General features: G+C 43.2%; 2 protein-coding genes across 2 annotated transcripts in view; one reads left to right on the forward strand and one right to left on the reverse strand.

Moving 5' to 3' along the window:
* Positions 1–17,500, reverse strand: part of LOC307253415 (uncharacterized protein) — a 78,325-nt gene that overhangs the window by 43,879 nt on the left and 16,946 nt on the right. Inside the window, exons 2-3 of the mRNA XM_080031450.1 lie at positions 16,546–16,743; positions 3,106–8,497 (exon numbers count right to left, since the gene is read on the reverse strand). Coding sequence (XP_079887576.1) covers positions 3,106–8,497; positions 16,546–16,743 — 5,590 coding nt within the window. The remainder of the gene's footprint in view (positions 1–3,105; positions 8,498–16,545; positions 16,744–17,500) is intronic.
* LOC307253651 (tripartite motif-containing protein 16-like) lies at positions 10,046–13,067 on the forward strand. The gene is made up of 3 exons (XM_080031772.1): positions 10,046–10,344; positions 10,724–11,341; positions 11,552–13,067. Exons 1-3 carry the CDS (start codon positions 10,056–10,058, stop codon positions 12,613–12,615), a joined length of 1,971 nt encoding a protein of 656 aa, XP_079887898.1. The 5' UTR covers positions 10,046–10,055; the 3' UTR covers positions 12,616–13,067.

Genomic DNA, 17,500 nt, shown 5'->3' on the forward strand with positions numbered 1-17,500 from the left:
CAGAGAGAGAGAGAGAGACAGACAGACAGACAGACAGACAAACACACACAGACAGACATACACAAACGCACACAGAGAGAGAGAGACACACACACAGACACACACACACGCGCAAACACACGCACGCACACAAACGTGAGATAGAGGTTAGGTTCATGTAAGAAAGTAAGTAAAATGTATTTATAGCGCTTCTCACAGACAGGATCACAGAGAGCTTTACAATCTGCATAGAAAATAAAAGCACAGTAAACCAGCGAGCTAACTAAATGAAAACAGAATGTAAGAGAAGTCAACCTGCCATGTAGTACAAACTAAATGATCTCAATCGTCCATCATACATCTTCTATCCTTTATTTCTGCAGGTAAATCCCATTGAGACTGAAGACTCTTTTTCAAGGGAGACCTGTTTTCCTTTCCCACGTTACCATTCACACACACATTCATACACCGATAGCAGCAGCTAACTATCGACATTCACACGAGGCAAGGTGGGTGAAGTGTCTTGCCCAAGGACACAACAACCATGACACAGGTGGCAGGGCGGGGATCGAACCTCCAACCCTTTGATCATCGGCCGACCCGCTCTACCACCTGAGCCACAGTCGCCCCGTCACACGTCTCCATTCATAATCAGCTGACAACACGGACACATCTAGATAATTAGGATTCAGCCGTGTGAATGTGTTAATAAGAACGGATGGAATCTGATAGTTCTGTGATTAATGCAGAAGTCGGTGATGAAGAGTGAAAAAAGGAGGAGTGTGTGTGTCTCTCTCTCAGTGTGTGTTTGTTTGTGTGTGTGTGTGTGTGTGTGTGTGTGTGTGTGTGTGTGTGTCTGTGTGTGTCTGTGTGTGAGAGTCTGTCTGTCTGTCTGTCTGTCTGTCTGTCTGTCTGTCTGTCTGTCTGTCTGTCTGTCTGTCTGTCTGTCTGTCTGTCTGTCTGTCTGTCTGTCTGTCTGTCTGTCTGTCTGTCTGTCTGTCTGTCTGTCTGTCTGTCTGTGTGTGTGTGTGTGTGTGTGTGTGTGTGTGTGTGTGTGTGTGTGTGTGTGTGTGTGTGTGAGAGAGTGTGTGTGTGTGTGTGTGTGTGTAATGCAGCAGTTGGTGATGGAAAGAGTGAAAAAGGTAAAAAAAAAAGGAGGAGGATTAATTCATCCAATCAGAGGAAGAGGAATGAAAAGCAGGAAGAGGTGGAAGGTGGAAGGGCAAATTGTCAATGAGGACAGTATCCCTGCGTTCCAAATCACATACTCTTTCTTTTTACTACACTACATACTAAAGTACAGAAGAGTTTTAGTCTTTTTACTACACTACATACTAAAGTACAGAAGAGTTTTAGTCTTTTTACTACACTACATACTAAAGTACAGAAGAGTTTTAGTCTTTTTACTACACTACATACTAAAGTACAGAAGAGTTTTAGTCTTTTTACTACACTACATACTAAAGTACAGAAGAGTTTTAGTCTTTTTACTACACTACATACTAAAGTACAGAAGAGTTTTAGTCCTTTTACTACACTACATACTAAAGTACAGAAGAGTTTTAGTCTTTTTACTACACTACATACTAAAGTACAGAAGAGTTTTAGTCTTTTTACTACACTACATACTAAAGTACAGAAGAGTTTCAGTCTTTTTACTACACTACATTCTAAAGTACAGAAGAGTTTTAGTCTTTTTACTACACTACATACTAAAGTACAGAAGAGTTTTAGTCTTTTTCCTACACTACATACTAAAGTACATAAGAGTTTTAGTCTTTTTACTACACTACATACTAAAGTACAGAAGAGTTTTAGTCTTTTTACTACACTACATACTAAAGTACAGAAGAGTTTTAGTCTTTTTACTACACTACATACTAAAGTACAGAAGAGTTTTAGGGCCACAGACAGGAGAAAAAAAAAATCAGAATCAAAATGCTATTGGAGTTAGTGGGGCATTTATGTATTTTCAGCATACTACAATTGACATGTATGTATTGGGTCATCCTAAATCTTTTTCTGGCATACTAAATAGTAGGGAAGTATGGGGATTGGAACGCAGGGTAAGAGTTTGGCAGCTTTTCCACCACAGAAGCTAGGAGGAACCGGGTTCTAAACAAAGTTCCTGGACCTTTGTAAAGTACTTTATCCCAGGGTAAATCAGAGTTAAACTTGGAGTCAGTGATTCTGGAGAACGCTTGTTGGCAAAATCACTTCTTGTCAAAATCAGTGAATATCTCCTCATGATCCTCTACCTGTCTGTGCGCACACACAGTACAGACAGGTAGTGGATCATGAGGAGATATTCACTGATTTTGACAACAAGCGTTCTCCAGAATCACTGACTGCACCTTTAATCAATGACCTTGGAACAAGATTTATGTGTGTGACCGCTGTATGTTTGAGGTGGTGGTCTGAGGGGCCGTAGGCGCTGAATGGCAGCCACGCTTCCGTCAGTCTGCCCCAGGGCAGCTGTGGCTACTATGGTAGTTTACCACCACCAGTATGACTGTGTGTGAATGAATGGAACCTGGAACCCTGTAAAGAGCTTTGAGTGGCTAGGAAAGAGCTAGATAAATCCAATCCATTAAATAAATTAAATTAAATTAATTAAAGGTTCCTAGTTCCTGGGGGAAGTTTCTGTGTTGGAAAAGGGGTTTTAACCTGAAGTTACATCACATGGACTGAGCCTCCCAGTGAAAACAACCAGCGATGAGACGGATATATAAGCAAGAGGCAAGATCAAGGAGCCATGTTAGGATGAAATAAATAAGTTAAAGTCTGTCCCAGTTGTAGCATACTGCATACTAACTAGATACTGTTTAAGGTCAGATGTAGTATGGAGGAGAGAGAGAGAGAGAGAGAGAGAGAGAGGGAGAGACAGAGAGAGAGAAAGAGAGAGAGAGAGAGACAGAGAAAGAGAAAGAGAGAGAGAGAGAGAGAGAGAGAGAGGGAGAGAGAGAGTGAGAGAGAGAGAGAGAGACAGAGAGAGAGAGAGAGACAGAGAGGGAGAGAGAGAGAGAGAGAGAGAGAGAAAGAGAGAGAGAGAGAGAAAGAGGAGGAGAATTGGAACGCAGGGAAAGATTGTGAATGATATTTTGTAGTAAAATCCGGTTTCTGTACCTTCATTTTGAAACTCTTCACAGCTGATCACTTCCACTTCCTCTTCCTGTTTCTCCCCTTTACACTCTGAATGATTAATTTCAGAGTAAGAGTCCTCAGAGTGTGTGTGTGTAGCACATGACTCCCCGGGTTCCGTCCAAAGTGATTGACACATGTCTGGTGTGTCAATCTGTGTGTGAGTGACAGGTGGAGTGGTGTGCTCAGTAGAAGGGTCTTTAGACTGTCTCTGTAGTGTTTTACTTTCACAATAAGAGTCCCCAGAGCCTTCAGAATGTGCCTGTTGGCTTGGTTTTTCAGAGTAAGACTCCCCTGGTTGAGGGTTTTGTGTAGTATTGTCATCAGAGCACTCTACAGAATTTGTTGGTGGTGTGTCTTCAGTGTAAGAGTCTTTAGAATGTCTTTGTAGCACATTGTTTTCCGGACACAACTCATTGGAGTGCGTTTGTAGGGGGATCCTTTCACAATAAAAGTCCCCGGAGCCTTCAGAATGTGCCTGTTGACTTGGCTTTTCAGAATAACGGTCCTCTGGTTGAGTGTTTTGTCTAGTATCATCAACAGAAAGGTCTTCAGACTGTGTTAATAGGCTGATCTTTCCACAGCTACTGTCCTCAGAGTGTGTTTTTCCAGTGTTGTGATTAGTGTGATTTGTTTTATTTTCACAATAAGAGTCCCCGGAGCCTTCAGAATGTTCATGTTGACTTGGTTTTTCAGAATAAGACTCCCCTGGTTGTGTGTTTTGTGCATTATCTTCAACAGAACACTCTTCAGAATTTGCTGCCGTTGTTTCTCCAGAATAAGGGTCCTTAGAATGTCTCTGTAGTGTTTTACTTTCACAATAAGAGTCCCCAGAGCCTTCAGAATGTGCCTGTTGGCTTGGTTTTTCAGAGTAAAGGTCTTCAGACTGCGTTTTTAGGCTGATCTTTCCACAGCTACTGTCCTCAGAGTGTGAGTTTGCAGTGTTATGATTAGTGTGATTTGTTTTATTTTCACAATAAGAGTCCCCAGAGCCTTCAGAATGTGCCTGTTGACTTGGCTTTTCAGAATAAGACTCCTCTGGTTGTGTGTTTTGTCTGTTATTTTTAACAGAACACTCTACAGAATTCATTAGCCGTGTGTTTCCAGAATAAGAGTCCTTAGAATGTCTCTGTAGTGTTTTATTTTCACAATAAGAGTCCCCAGAGCCTTCAGAATGTGCATGTTGGCTTGGTTTTTCAGAGTAAGACTCCCCTGGTTGACTATTTTGTGCATTATTCTCCGGACACAACTCATTGGAGTGCGTTTGTAGGGTGATCCTTTCACAATAAGAGTCCCCAGAGCCTTCAGAATGTGCCTGTTGACTTGGCTTTTCAGAATAAGACTCCTCTGGTTGAGTGTTTTGTCTAGTATTTTCAACAGAACACTCCTTGTTTTCAGAAGAGTCCTTAGCATGTCTTAGTAGCGCAGTAGTCTTATTTTCCACATACAATTCATCATTGGAGTGCGTTTGTGGTGTGATCCTTTCACAATAAAAGTCCTCAGATCCCTCGGAAAGTGCATTTTGACTGTGCTTTTCAGAATAAGAGCCTTCTGGATGACGTGTGCTTTGTGAACTGTGATGAGTGTGTGGTGTGTTGTTTTGCTCAAAGTGTGTTTCCGTCCGTGACTCCTCTGGTTTCGTCCACAGTGATTCTGGCTCCATCACTGGCGACTCTGTGTGTGTTACTGCCTGACTGCCTTCAAAATAAAAGTCTTCAGAGCCTTCAGAATGTGCATGTTGGCTGTGCTTTTCAGAGTAAGAGTCCCCGACGTGTGTGTTTTGTGCTTTATAAGGATTCGGTGTATTTTCACAGATTCTCTCCTTCTCTCCCTCTACTTGTCCGTCTGTAAACTCCAACGGTTCCTTCCAAACTTGCCCTGGTGTGTCAGTGTGTGGTGTCTTAAATCCCGAAAACGATTCCCTTGACTGTGTATCCGTACAAGACTCCTCCTCAGCCCTGTGTGTGTTTCTAGCTCCTGTCCTATTTTCTCTCTCATTCCTTTTCATGACTTGCTCATCCTTCGTTCTTTCTTGAATCTTCTTCTCGATAACCTGAACCTCCTCTTCGACTTCCATTTCCTCCAACTCTGTCTCTTCACCTCTATCATTCTCTCCATCCAACTCTGTCTCTTCAATTCTTTCTCCATTCTCTCCATCTTTTCTCCATTCCAACTCGTCCGAATGTTCTACACTTTCACCAGCCGACACCAACATTTCATTATTTGCTGTCGGCACGTGTGGTTTGTGTGCGGCTGTGTTTCCGCGTGTGTCCGTGGCAATTTTGTCCGTGCTGTGAAGTGTGTGTGTATCTGTGTGTGTGTTATTTTTGACTGTGTTTTTGAGAGGTGTGTGTGTATCTGTGTGTGCTGTGTCATAGTCTGTCCTATCCTCCTCTTCACCATCATCATCAGACACTGACATTTCCTGCTTTGCTTTAGTTACATGAGTTGTGTTTACTGGTGTGTGTATGGCTGTGTTTCCAAGTGTGTCTGTGTCGATTTTGTCCGTGTTTTGAGGTGTGTGTGCGACTGTGTTTTGGAGTGTGTGTTCGGGACTTTGATGTGTGTTACCGACCTCCACACAAGCATGGTAGGAGTGTGTTGTAGTGGTAGTTAGGTAAGGTGTAAGTGTGACTGCTATGTCCTTGTTGGGCAGTGTGTCTGTATCTGTGTGTGTGTTATTTTTGACTGTGTTACTGTGAGGTGTGTGTGTATCTGTGTGTGCTGTGTTGTTGTCTGTCCTATCCTTCTCTTCCCCATCATCATCAGACACTGACATTTCCTGCTTTGCTTTAGTTACATGAGTTGTGAGTCCAATGTTTCTGTCTGTGTGTGTAGCGTTTTGAAGTGTGTGTTCATGTGTGTGTGTGGTGATTTTGTCCGTGTTTTCTTCAATGAATCCTGTCTGGTTATCCACCTCCGAGTGTGTTGTAGCAACAGTTAGGTCAGGTGTGTGTGCTTCTGTTTTGTCTGTGTGTGCGTCTGTGTCTGTGCCAGAGTGTGCTGCCTGTTGGAGTGTGTGTGTGGCAATGTCGGACGCATTCTGATTTGTGTGTCCCATGTCGTTGAGATGTGGCTCTGTGGTGATTTCTTTCTCTGAGTTAATAAGTGTGTGTGTAGCAGCTGGATATGTAGCAGTGTTGTCTGTATTGTCGCGAGGTGTGTGTGTGACTGTGTGTGTGACTGTGTGTGTGACTGTGTGTGCTATGTTTTCGACTGTGTGTCCCTTCTCGTCACTTCTTTCACCATCCGAAACAATCTCTCCATGCTTCTCTGTCTCTCTCTCGTCATTATTAAGTCCTGTGTTCGCGTCAGTACCTTCAGTGTGTCCGTGTGTCTTGCCGCCGTCCGTCTGGCGAATGGTTGAAGTTGTGAGGACCAGGATTAGTGGGGAAACGGGGGAGACAGGGGAGAGCGTGACCGGTCCACTAGAATCCACATCATGGGTAAAGTTGTCCTCTATGAGCTTAGAGCAAAGTCCAGTCTGTTTGCCCACTTCCACACAGGCAGCAGCCCGAGCAGCAGAAGAGTGGCGTGTAGCAGCCGTTAGGTCAGGTGTGTGTGTGGCAGTGTTTAATGTGTTTTGAGGTGTGTGTGAAGCAGTGTGTGTGCCATCGTGGGGTGTGTGTGTGTCTGTGTTTTTAGGTGTGTGTGCGACTGTGTTGGCTGTGTTGTGAAGTGCGTCTGTGGATATTTTGGCTATGTTTTCATGTGTGTATGAGGCAGTGTGTGTGCTGTTGTGTGGTGTGTGTGTGTCTGTGTTTTTAGGTGTGTGTGCGACTGTGTTGGCTGTGTTGTGAAGTGCGTCTGTGGCTGTGTTTTCATGTGTGTATGAGGCAGTGTGTGTGCTGTTGTGCGGTGTGTGTGCGATGGCGTTGTGAGTTGTGTGTGTGGAGATATTGTTTGTGTTCAGGTTTTCCTCAATGAGTCTGGAGCAAACACTGGTCTGGTTACCAACCTCCGTGTGTGTGGCAGTAGCACTTGTTTGGTTAGATGTGTGTGTGTGGGTTTCAGATGCTTTTTGAAGTGTGTGTGTGGCAGTGTTTGATGTGTTGCGAGTTGTATATGAAGCGTTGTTGTTGTTAAGTGTGTGTGCAGCGTTTTGAGATGTGTGTGTGGCGATTTCGGCTGCGTTTTGAGGTGTGTGTGTGACTGTGTTGTTGGGTGTGTGTGAGGCATTGTTGTGAGTGTGTGTGGCTGTGTTGTTAGGTGTGTTTGAAGTGCTGTTTATGCCATTTTGAGGAGTTCTTGCGATGGCTTTGAAAGGTGTAAATGGAGCGTTATATGTGCTGGTTCTGGCCCGGTGCTGCAGACTGATCGACTGGGTCAGAGAGCCTTTCTGTGGAGAGAATCGAGGAAGAGGGATCTCCGACAACTCCACATACTCTCCCTCCGAGTCATCACTGTCACCGCCAACGCTCACTGCTGATTGGTCGGTCTTTATAGCAGATGGGAGGAGCTTAATAACCGGTGCTGAGGTGATTTTAACATCTCCGAAATGTGATGTGTGAGTGAAGATAAATCCGTCGGCTACATCTGGTCCAGAGGTGTTTTTAGAATCCTGACACTGCGATAAATTAGTGAACATATTTCCATCGTTACCGGATAAGCCGTTTTTGTCCAGGGAGGGGCGCGTCTTGCTGATGGATTGTGGGTAGAAAAATCCAGAGGCGTTTTTAGTATCTCCAAACGGCAACACATTAATGAACTTATCACCATCTTTAACATCCGTAGTGAAGTTAAATCCATCGGTTACATCTGGTCCTGAGGTGTTGTTTTCCGTCTCTCCACACTGTGTTGGCGATATATTACTGATCATATCTCCATTGTTAACATCCGGATCTTTACCCTTGCCCTTGTCCGGTGGCGTGCCGGTCTTGCTGATGCATTGTGGGTAAACCAGGTCTTCCCACGGGACCCTGAACACATCTTTTTGTCCGGCGATGAGACAGCGTTCCAGCCTCGCCACTCCTTTCCTTTCCCGCTCCGTATTAACAGAGTCCAACCAAGCCATGGTGAAAAGCGAACGCAAAGCTAGCTCCGAAATTGTCTGCTTTTCAACATTGTTTCCACCACTGCCACTGATAGCTGATTGGTTATTTATTCCAACATGTTCAACACAGCCAATGTCCAAGTAACTAGCCGATTGGTTGTTTATTTCATTGCCGTCGATGGCAGGATTTGATTGGCTGCAGAGGTAAAGTTGTGGCGAGGAAGGGGAGGAGTCAAGGGTCCGATCAGGAAGTGAAAGCAGCAGGTAGAAGTCACCTGGGCCGACCAGGTGTGTGTCGAGAGGGCAGAGATGGATGACTAGCTTCTCCTGGACACACAGAGGCCAACCGGCGTCAAGAGCTGAAGATACATCACGACACTGGGCCTGTGGAGAGGAGAGGAGACTGGTGTTAGATAGATGGATAGATAGATGGAGGGATAGATAGATAGATAGATAGATAGATAGATAGATAGATAGATAGACAGACAGACAGACAGACAGACAGACAGACAGACAGACAGACAGACAGACAGACAGACAGACAGACAGACCAGACGACACACCACAACACTGAACCTGTGGAGAGCAGAGGAGTCATGAATATACTTTTTGATTTGTAATTATATTAAAAAGGGCGAATACTTTAATCTCACATACACTTAAAGATCTGTGACCAATTTGGTGTTCGGACATATGCCTTTGAGTGGATAGAGGGAGAGAGGGATAGATAGATGGATTGACAGATACATAGTGGAGTGCCTGGACACTCAGTCAGTTCCATTTCACTTCTAATTTGTAGTTGAGGGTCTATCGAACAATTATGGTTTGAGTCTCAAGCAACCAGATAAAAAAAAAAAAAAATGTTTAGCCCATTTACGTAAAATGGCCACAATAAAAATCAGGAATATTTGAAAATGTTCTTAATTTTATACTGAATAATTATTTGACCAACATTAAAATGATTAAAGCATAATGATTATTTTGTCAACCTCTCTTGGAACCATCTCCTCACTGTGGTGGAGAGGTTTGTGTTTCCTAATGAACATGTTAATGGAGGCTTGGGCTCCTGGTACACTTTCCCAAGGTAAAGAGTTCTCAGGCGAGGAACCAGATTAAAGACCTACTTCACCGGTGGGAATATGAAGGTGTATTGAACTCTGAGATCCTATGAACTATAAATGTGCAATCATTTTAGAAATCCGTTCATCCTAGCCTGAGAAAAGGCAGAAAGAGTGTTTTATGGTCTTACTGTCTAACCCCTACATTTTCCCATGTGTGACATCAAACATGGCAAAAGGATTAAGGATTAACAGGACAGCTGGGCCAAGGGAAGACTGAGGGAAGAAAAACCTCATACATTATATTATAATAGGGATTTTATAATGATAGAACGCTGGTTCCTTATGGGTGAAGTGTTCCTTTAAGTTAGATTGACTCCATGGAAGATCTAGAGGAGGGAGGAGCCCGGATCGAAGGCCTGAACAAGCAATGTGAAGGATTTCTAGGATTTCTAGCCGACTGTGTTTCAAAGTTCATACTGATAAATACCAGCCTATAGTGAACTGATGTTGCAACCTGGGACTTTATAGAAGCTTCTGTAAAAGCCAGAGAGTGTAAATGACCAGGGAACATTACAAACATGTTGAATAGTTCAGTTAGAGAAAGAAAATCTGGTTCTGCAAACAGTATGCCTTTCTACACAGCTAGATAACCCCTCCCTCTGTGTGTGTGTGTGTGTGTCCTTGTCCCTCCCGCTTTTAGAGCTAAAGTTTGCCACTATCACGTGGTGAGCTGATAGGCCCCATTCACTGCACTCACACACACACACACACACAGACACAGACACACTCACATGTTGTTCAGATCGGAGCTCAGACTAGCTGTTTTTCAGGAAGTGTGTGTGTGTAACTCAGGCAGTCGCTGACACACACAGAGAGGAGACATGGCTCAGAGCGGAGTTCACTTGGACAGGGAATCTTTCTCTTGTTCGATATGTCTGGATCTACTGAAGGTTCCGGTGGGTCTTAACTGTGGACACAGCTACTGTATGGACTGTATTAAAACCCACTGGGATGGAGAGGACCAGAAGAAACGCTACAGCTGCCCTCAGTGTAGGCAGGCCTTTGCAACGAGGCCTGTGCTGCTGAAAAACACCATGTTAGCAGATCTAGTGGAGCAACTGAAGAAGACTGGACTCCAAGCTGCTGCTGCTGATCACTGCTTTAATCGAGGTTTGTGAAACTTTTTTTAAGATTAAAATTCAAGTACTTTTCCAGCACTTTCAAGATCAAAGTTTAACATTTTCTTTGAATATACTGTTTATATGGAGGAAAAGAATACATTAACCTATCTATGAAATGGTGTTTTTCACAAGCACCTAATAAAGCTTTTGAATAACTAATAAAGTATTGCCTGTCGGGGGGCGCTTGTGGTGTAGTGGTTAGACCCCCCCCCCTCCATAGAGTCTCAGTCCTCTTCACATGAGACCCGGGTTAGAATCCAGCCCGGGTCGTTCTTTGCATGTCTAGAAGAATATATCCAGAAATGTGTTCAGATTTCAAGCCTTGAAAACACAAGATTTAAAATCAAGCTTTTATCCAAACTTTCCAGATTCTGGACCTGGAGATGTGGCCTGTGATTTCTGCACTGGGAGAAAACTGAAAGCCTTCAAGTCCTGTCTGCAGTGTGTGGCCTCTTACTGTGAGAAACACCTCCAGCCTCACTATGATGTGGCTCCTTTAAAGAAACACAAGCTGGTGGAGCCCTCCAAGAACCTCCAGGAGAACCTCTGCCCTCGTCATGATGAGGTGATGAAGATATTCTGCCGTACTGATCAGCAGTGTATCTGTTATCTGTGTTCAATGGACGAACACAAAGGCCACGACACAGTGTCAGCTGCAGTAGAACGCACTGAGAGGCAGAGAGAGCTGGAGGGGAGTCGACTAAACATCCAGCAGAGAATCACAGACGTAGAGAAACATGTGCAGCTGCTCCAACACAAAGTGGAGGCTATCGATGGCTCTGCTGATAAAGCAGTGGAGCACAGTGAGAAGACCTTCACCGAGCTGATCCGTCTCATCCAGAGAACAAGCTCTGATGTGAAGCAGCAGCTCAGAAACAAGCAGCAAACTGACGTGAGTCAAGTCAGAGATCTTCAGGAGAAGCTGGAGCAGGAGATCACTGAGCTGAAGAGGAGAGACGCTGAGCTGAAGACGCTGGCACAACACGGTAGGAAATTCTCTTTTTCTTTCTGTGTCCCTGTGAAATATGTTTGATCAAATTGCTCTGCCATACTAGTTTTAAGGATATAATGGAGGATCAGTATAGATTTGAGTTGTGTGTGTAGGAAAGTACTTCGAATTCTCTAAACTACACAAATCATTTTCCAGTTAATTTCAGATACTGTATGTTCCTAATTTTCTTCCCCGTCACACACAGAGGATCACAACCAGTTTCTACAGGACTACCGCTCACTGTCAGCACTCAGTGAATCTACTCACTCACCATCCAGCATCAACATCCGTCCTCTGAAATACTTTGAGGACGTGACAGCGGCTGTGTCAGAAGCCAGAGAGAAGCTACAGGACGTCCTGAGAGAGACATGGACAAGCATCTCACTGACAGCACTCAGTGAATCTACTCACTCACCATCCAGCATCAGCATCCGTCCTCTGAGATACTTTGAGGACATGACAGCGGCTGTGTCAGAAGCCAGAGATACACTACAGGACGTCCTGAGAGAGACATGGACAAGCATCTCACTGACAATGACACACACAGGGCCAAACATCTCACTGACAGAGACTCAAGTGGATGTTCTACTGCCTCAACCAGAGCCCAAGACCAGAGCTGACTTCTTAAGATATTATCGTGAGATCACACTGGATCCAAACACAGCACACAAAATGGTGTTATTATCTGATGGAAACAGGAAAGCAACATACATGAGTCCACCACAGTCTTATCCTAGTCACACAGACAGATTCTCTTTTAGTCCTCAGGTCCTGAGTTCAGAGAGTCTGACTGGACGTTGTTACTGGGAGGTGGAGTGGAGAGCGTTTGGAGTTGGTGTAGCAGTCGCATACAAGACCATCGGCAGAGCAGGAGGAGGAAGCGCATTTGGATACACTGACAAGTCTTGCGCGTTATATTTTGACTCCTTTACACACAGTTATAACTTTTTCCACAACAAAGTTAGTACTCGTGTCTCTTATCCTCGCGCCTCAGATCCTCCATCCTCCAGAATAAGACTGTACCTGGAACGAGCTGGTTTCAATACTCGCCTCTTTACGCACAAACAAGACCAAACTCCCGTCTCAGGTCCCCAGTCCTCCAGAATAGGAGTGTACCTGGATCACAGTGCAGGTGTTCTGTCCTTCTACAGCGTCTCTGAAACCATGACTCTCCTCCAGAGAGTCCAGACCACATTCACTCAGCCGCTATACGCTGGAGTCATGGTTAACTGTGTTACAGACACTGCTGAGTTCAGTAAATTGAACTAGACAGAAGTTATTTAAAGGGGCAGTGTGTAGTATGACATCATCAAGAAAGTTCTACAAAGTTCTAGAAAGAATGCAACGCTCCCTGGGTAACCCCACCCCTTTAGAATAATAACAGAAGCTACAGTTGCCTTCAAGGACAAGAACAATTCTAAATTTTAAACAATGCACCTTATGACATTCCAACTATGACGCTTCCAACATGGCGGCGCCAATGCCTTGGTCCATGGTATGGAGAAATATGGAGATAAAAGAGAAAAAATTATAATTCTAAAAAAAATGTTCAGCTATTATGCACTAAATTAAACGTACTTGTGGATATTATAATTATTTTCTACCAAGTCTGCTATGACAAAAATCCCCAAATTCTGCACACTGCAGGTTTAAAGGAGGAGTCAACGATTCTGTTGAGCGTTTGTTTGTCAAAGTGAATATCTCCTCATGATGTGTGAACAAACTGAGTTACATTGTGAATAAACTCACAGGAACAAAGAGATTTCTTCTTGTCTTCATTCCAGGGTTAAAAGCTTTTATTTCTACAGGTGAATCACATCGGGACTAGGGCTGGCCCGAATGCCATTTTTCAAGCTTCGAGTATTCGTTGGTTTTTCCGAGCGAATATTCGGATATTCGTTCCAGAAAAACACACAATCAAACCAACATTAATAATGCCAATGTTCTCACTGAAACCGAGTGTGTGAGCCGAGACGGCAAGCTGCGTAGTCTGTTGATGCTTTAATAACTTTCGAACGGTAGTAAAGTCGGAGTTCCTTACTTTTTCCCCGTGGAGGCAAACAGCTGTTTTTCCGTTCCAAATCAGCTGTCCTCCGCGCCATCATAACCCATACAGGAGCTTATCAATTCATCCAGGAACATGCATCTTTTCGGCGATTTATAAATCCATACAAAGATCCAATATTGATAGTCTTTTGTGTTTATATTATATCCATTATTGACCGCCTATTCCCATGATGCAAGCAAGTCACGGTTGACGATGGCTGAATGTAAACAAACAGCTGAGCTAAGCTAACGTTAGCATTACGTCAAGCATTACATTTCCTTCCGAAATCGCGCTAATGTTGAGGTAGCCTATAGAGTTATTAGGAACACAATCTATTCTTCCTCCATCTCTCTCTCCCTCCTGCGCTTGGTGACGCTTTTAGTTTGCCTCACTCTGGTAACATCACGCAGCCTACTACAGCTGATATCACCGGTTCTTGAAAGGGCAACTGCCAACTAGGTCAAAGTTCAAATAATTCGATAATATATTTTAAATGAACGTCTAATTTGCATTTTACAATTGTTTTATAACTTGTATATCCAAATATTATTTGCTGACAAAATATACTGCAGTTTGAGCTACCTTTGCAAAAAAATGTTTAAAAAAAAAATAAAAATAAAAATAATATCCCGAATACAGAATTGAGCTCCGAATACTAATTTAACAAACGAATAATCGGATATTCGAATAATTCGGGCCAGCCCCTATTTGAGACCGGAGACTCTTTCTCAAGGGAGACCTGCTCCCATTCCCACATTACCATTCACACACACACATACACCGATAGCAGCAGCAGCAGCTACCACGCAGGGTGCAAGCTAACTATCAGGAGACATTTAGGGTTCAGTGTCTCTTTGCCCAGGGACACTTGGACATGTGGCGGGGAGACGGGAGAATCACCCTACACACTTCACCACAACCGCCGAAAACAGAAGGTAACACAAGATGACTTTGATTTGGCACACACACACACACACACACACACACAAACACACACACACACACACACACACACCTAGGGTTAGTATGTTTGGTGAGTCACATTTAACTGTAACTCATTCAACAACATGACACACTAGGTAGCAATGCACAGTGTTTACCGGGCAAGAACAGACAAGCCCAGAGAGAGAGGGAAGTGTGTGTGTGTGTGTGTGTGTGAGAGAGTCATTGGTGAGAGCCCTGAGTATATCCAGAGATTATCACCAATAGCACAGTGTGTGTGTGTGTGTGTGTGTGTGTGTGTGTGTGTGTGTGTGTGTGTGTGTGTGTGTGTGTGTGTGTGTGTGTGTGAGACTGAAGGATGACTAAAGCATTGATGGAATATAAGGGAAGGTTTTGGGATCCCTCAGTAGTTATGTTGGTGACTCATTATAATGACAGGACATAAGCCTCAAGATTCACTGTGTGTGTGTGTGTGTGTGTGTGTGTGTGTGTGTGTGTGTGTGTGTGTGTGTGTGTGTGTGTGTGTGTGTGTGTGTGTGTGTGTGTGTGTGTGTGTGTGTGTGTGTGTGTGTGTGTGTGTGTGTGCAATGTGTCATATCCAAAGTCACTTCCAACATATTTTGAATCAGCCCACCTCCCTCTGTTGTTGTTTTGGTTAGGCAATGTTCTAGTTCACCCATTTGATCTGAATGTTTTAAAGGCCTACTTCACCGGTTGGAATATGAAGGTGTATTGAACTCGGAGATCCTATGTAGTATAAATGTGCAAAGATTTTAGAAATCGGTTCATCCTAGCCTGAGAAAAGGCAGAAAGAGTGTTTTATGGTCTCACTGTCTAACCCTACAGTTTCCTTCTTGTGACATCACAGTAAGGGTTAGGATTAACAGGACAGCTGGGCCAAGGGAAGACTGAGGGAAGACTGAGGGAAGAAAAACCTCATTCATTATATTATAATAGTGATTTTATAATGATAGAACGCCGGTTCCGTATGGGTGGAGTATTCCTTTAATAGTATTTGCATTATGTTTGTGTGTGTGTTGTAATTTTACTCGAGATCATTGTAAATGAGGGTAACACCCATCAATTGATCTTTCGAGGATAAATAAAGGAAAAATTAAAAATTAAAACTTAAATCAGTTTTACATTCATGTATTTATATTTAGTCTGCACATTGTTATGCCCTTATATGGTACACTTTAAACTTCTCTGGTTTTCTACACCGTTTCTGTACCGTTAGACAGGAGGGTGTTAGTAGTAAAACTAGTGGTGGCTGCTATTACATCTACGAGTTTCAAACGTTTATCAAAATTCAAAATTTCAATCAAACTATTTTAAATTGCTCAAATCATTAAACTTTTAGCTATACAGTTTATCGTCAGCTTTTCAGCATTCACACACATTTTTAGCAGGAATTCATTTTCTAGATTTCTTTTTTGCTTACACCAAAGTTTTTAGGAGTGCTAGGATAACGATTGGTGGTAAAATCAACTCTGCTCTGCATAACAAAACATTTATTGTACTTGATTGCATTATTTTTATTTTATTTTTATTTTTTTATTTGAGCACAGAAGTACAGTTAATGTCAAAAAAACATTTCACTGTTCATCCTGTATGAGTAGGCTACATGACAAATAAAAAACTTAGAATCTTTGAATCTAGGGGGTAAAATCTCCCATGGTTGTTGTGTCCTTGGGCAAGACACTTCACCCACCTTGCCTGGTGTGAATGTGTATGACTGCTGTATGTTTGAGGTGGTGGTCTGAGGGGCCGTAGGCGCTGAATGGCAGCCACGCTTCTGTCAGTCTGCCCCAGGGCAGCTGTGGCTACTATGGTAGTTTACCACCACCAGTATGACTGTGTGTGAATGAATGGAACCTGGAACCCTGTAAAGCGCTTTGAGTGACTAGAAAAGCGCTAGATAAATCCAATCCATTATAATAACAGACACCAAATGAAACACAACACCCAATGATACTCACAAGGGCATTTCATGTAATATTAAAATTCTCATAAGCTGTAAGCCATAATAAATACAATTATAACAAATAAAGGCTTGAAATATCTCACTTTGCATGTAGTTAGTCTATATAATATATTATTTTCACCTTTTAAGTTGAATTACTGAAATAAATGAACCTTTGCATGATATTCTAATTTTTCGAGTTTCACCTGTATACCAGACACCATATGAAACACCCAGGGATACTCACACGGGCATGTTGCTGCAGGTTTTCTAAGAATGTCTTGGCGGGAAGGAGGAAGTGTATGAGGTATCGCAGTGCGTCCCCTCCGTAGGCGCCCTCCACCGATCTGAGAACCTGATTGAGAACAGTCTGTGATGTCACCTTAAAGGGCCGGTACAACGCTGACAGAGACGACTGTACGCACTGCTCCAAAGAGTCAGAATCCTGAGGGAAAAGAACGAAGAAGGGTTAGACTTTAACACTGACAGTGTGTACTTTCAATGCAGTAAGATTCAAGATTCACTTTACTGTCATTTCAAAAAACTGTACTTCCATACAGGAAATGAAACGAAATGCCGTTTCTCAGTAGTGCATAAAGAGTCATCTGGTCAAACAATTTACATAGTAAATATATAACCCCGTCCACCTTCAACAAGGGTTAGGTAAATGGTAAATAGACTCCACTTTTAAAGCTCTGTTCCCTGGTTTTTCACAGACTCAAAGCGCTTTACATTGTTTTGTACACATTCACCCATTCACACACACATTCATACACCGATAGCAGCAGCAGCTACCACGCAGGGTGCAAGCTAACTATCAGGAGACATTTAGGGTTCAGTGTCTAATTTGCCCAGACACACACACACTCACTCACTCACTCACGCAAGCACGCACGCACACGCACACACAAAGGGACACTTGTACAACCAATGACCAACCTACACCCTTCACAGCCGACCCCATAAGAGGTGAAAGTCAACAGAGGTTTTTGAACAGGTTTTTAAAAACACATTTGATACACGTGGCTGTGTTTACCGGACACCACACCTCACCATCACAAAGAGCTGAGTCACTCACTCACTATTCCTTTACTCTCTGAGTCCACACTAAGGCTTAACTTAAAACAAAGATACAGTGTGTAACTTTGGGTGTGTCAGATAAGTGAAACATTTTCTAAGGTTTATTCTCATAACTGAATAAA

This window comes from Ammodytes marinus (assembly GCF_949987685.1).
Source record: "Ammodytes marinus genome assembly, chromosome: 1".
In the NCBI taxonomy this organism is placed as follows: domain Eukaryota; kingdom Metazoa; phylum Chordata; class Actinopteri; order Uranoscopiformes; family Ammodytidae; genus Ammodytes; species Ammodytes marinus.

What these genes read in the sequence shown, in the direction of transcription:
- LOC307253651 (XM_080031772.1), top strand. Translation starts at nt 10,056, where the DNA reads ATGGCTCAGAGCGGAGTTCACTTGGACAGGGAATCTTTCTCTTGTTCG. An exon ending in TGATCACTGCTTTAATCGAG is followed by an intron (nt 10,345 to 10,723) that starts GTTTGTGAAACT and finishes CAAACTTTCCAG; the next exon opens with ATTCTGGACCTGGAGATGTG. An exon ending in GAAGACGCTGGCACAACACG is followed by an intron (nt 11,342 to 11,551) that starts GTAGGAAATTCT and finishes CGTCACACACAG; the next exon opens with AGGATCACAACCAGTTTCTA.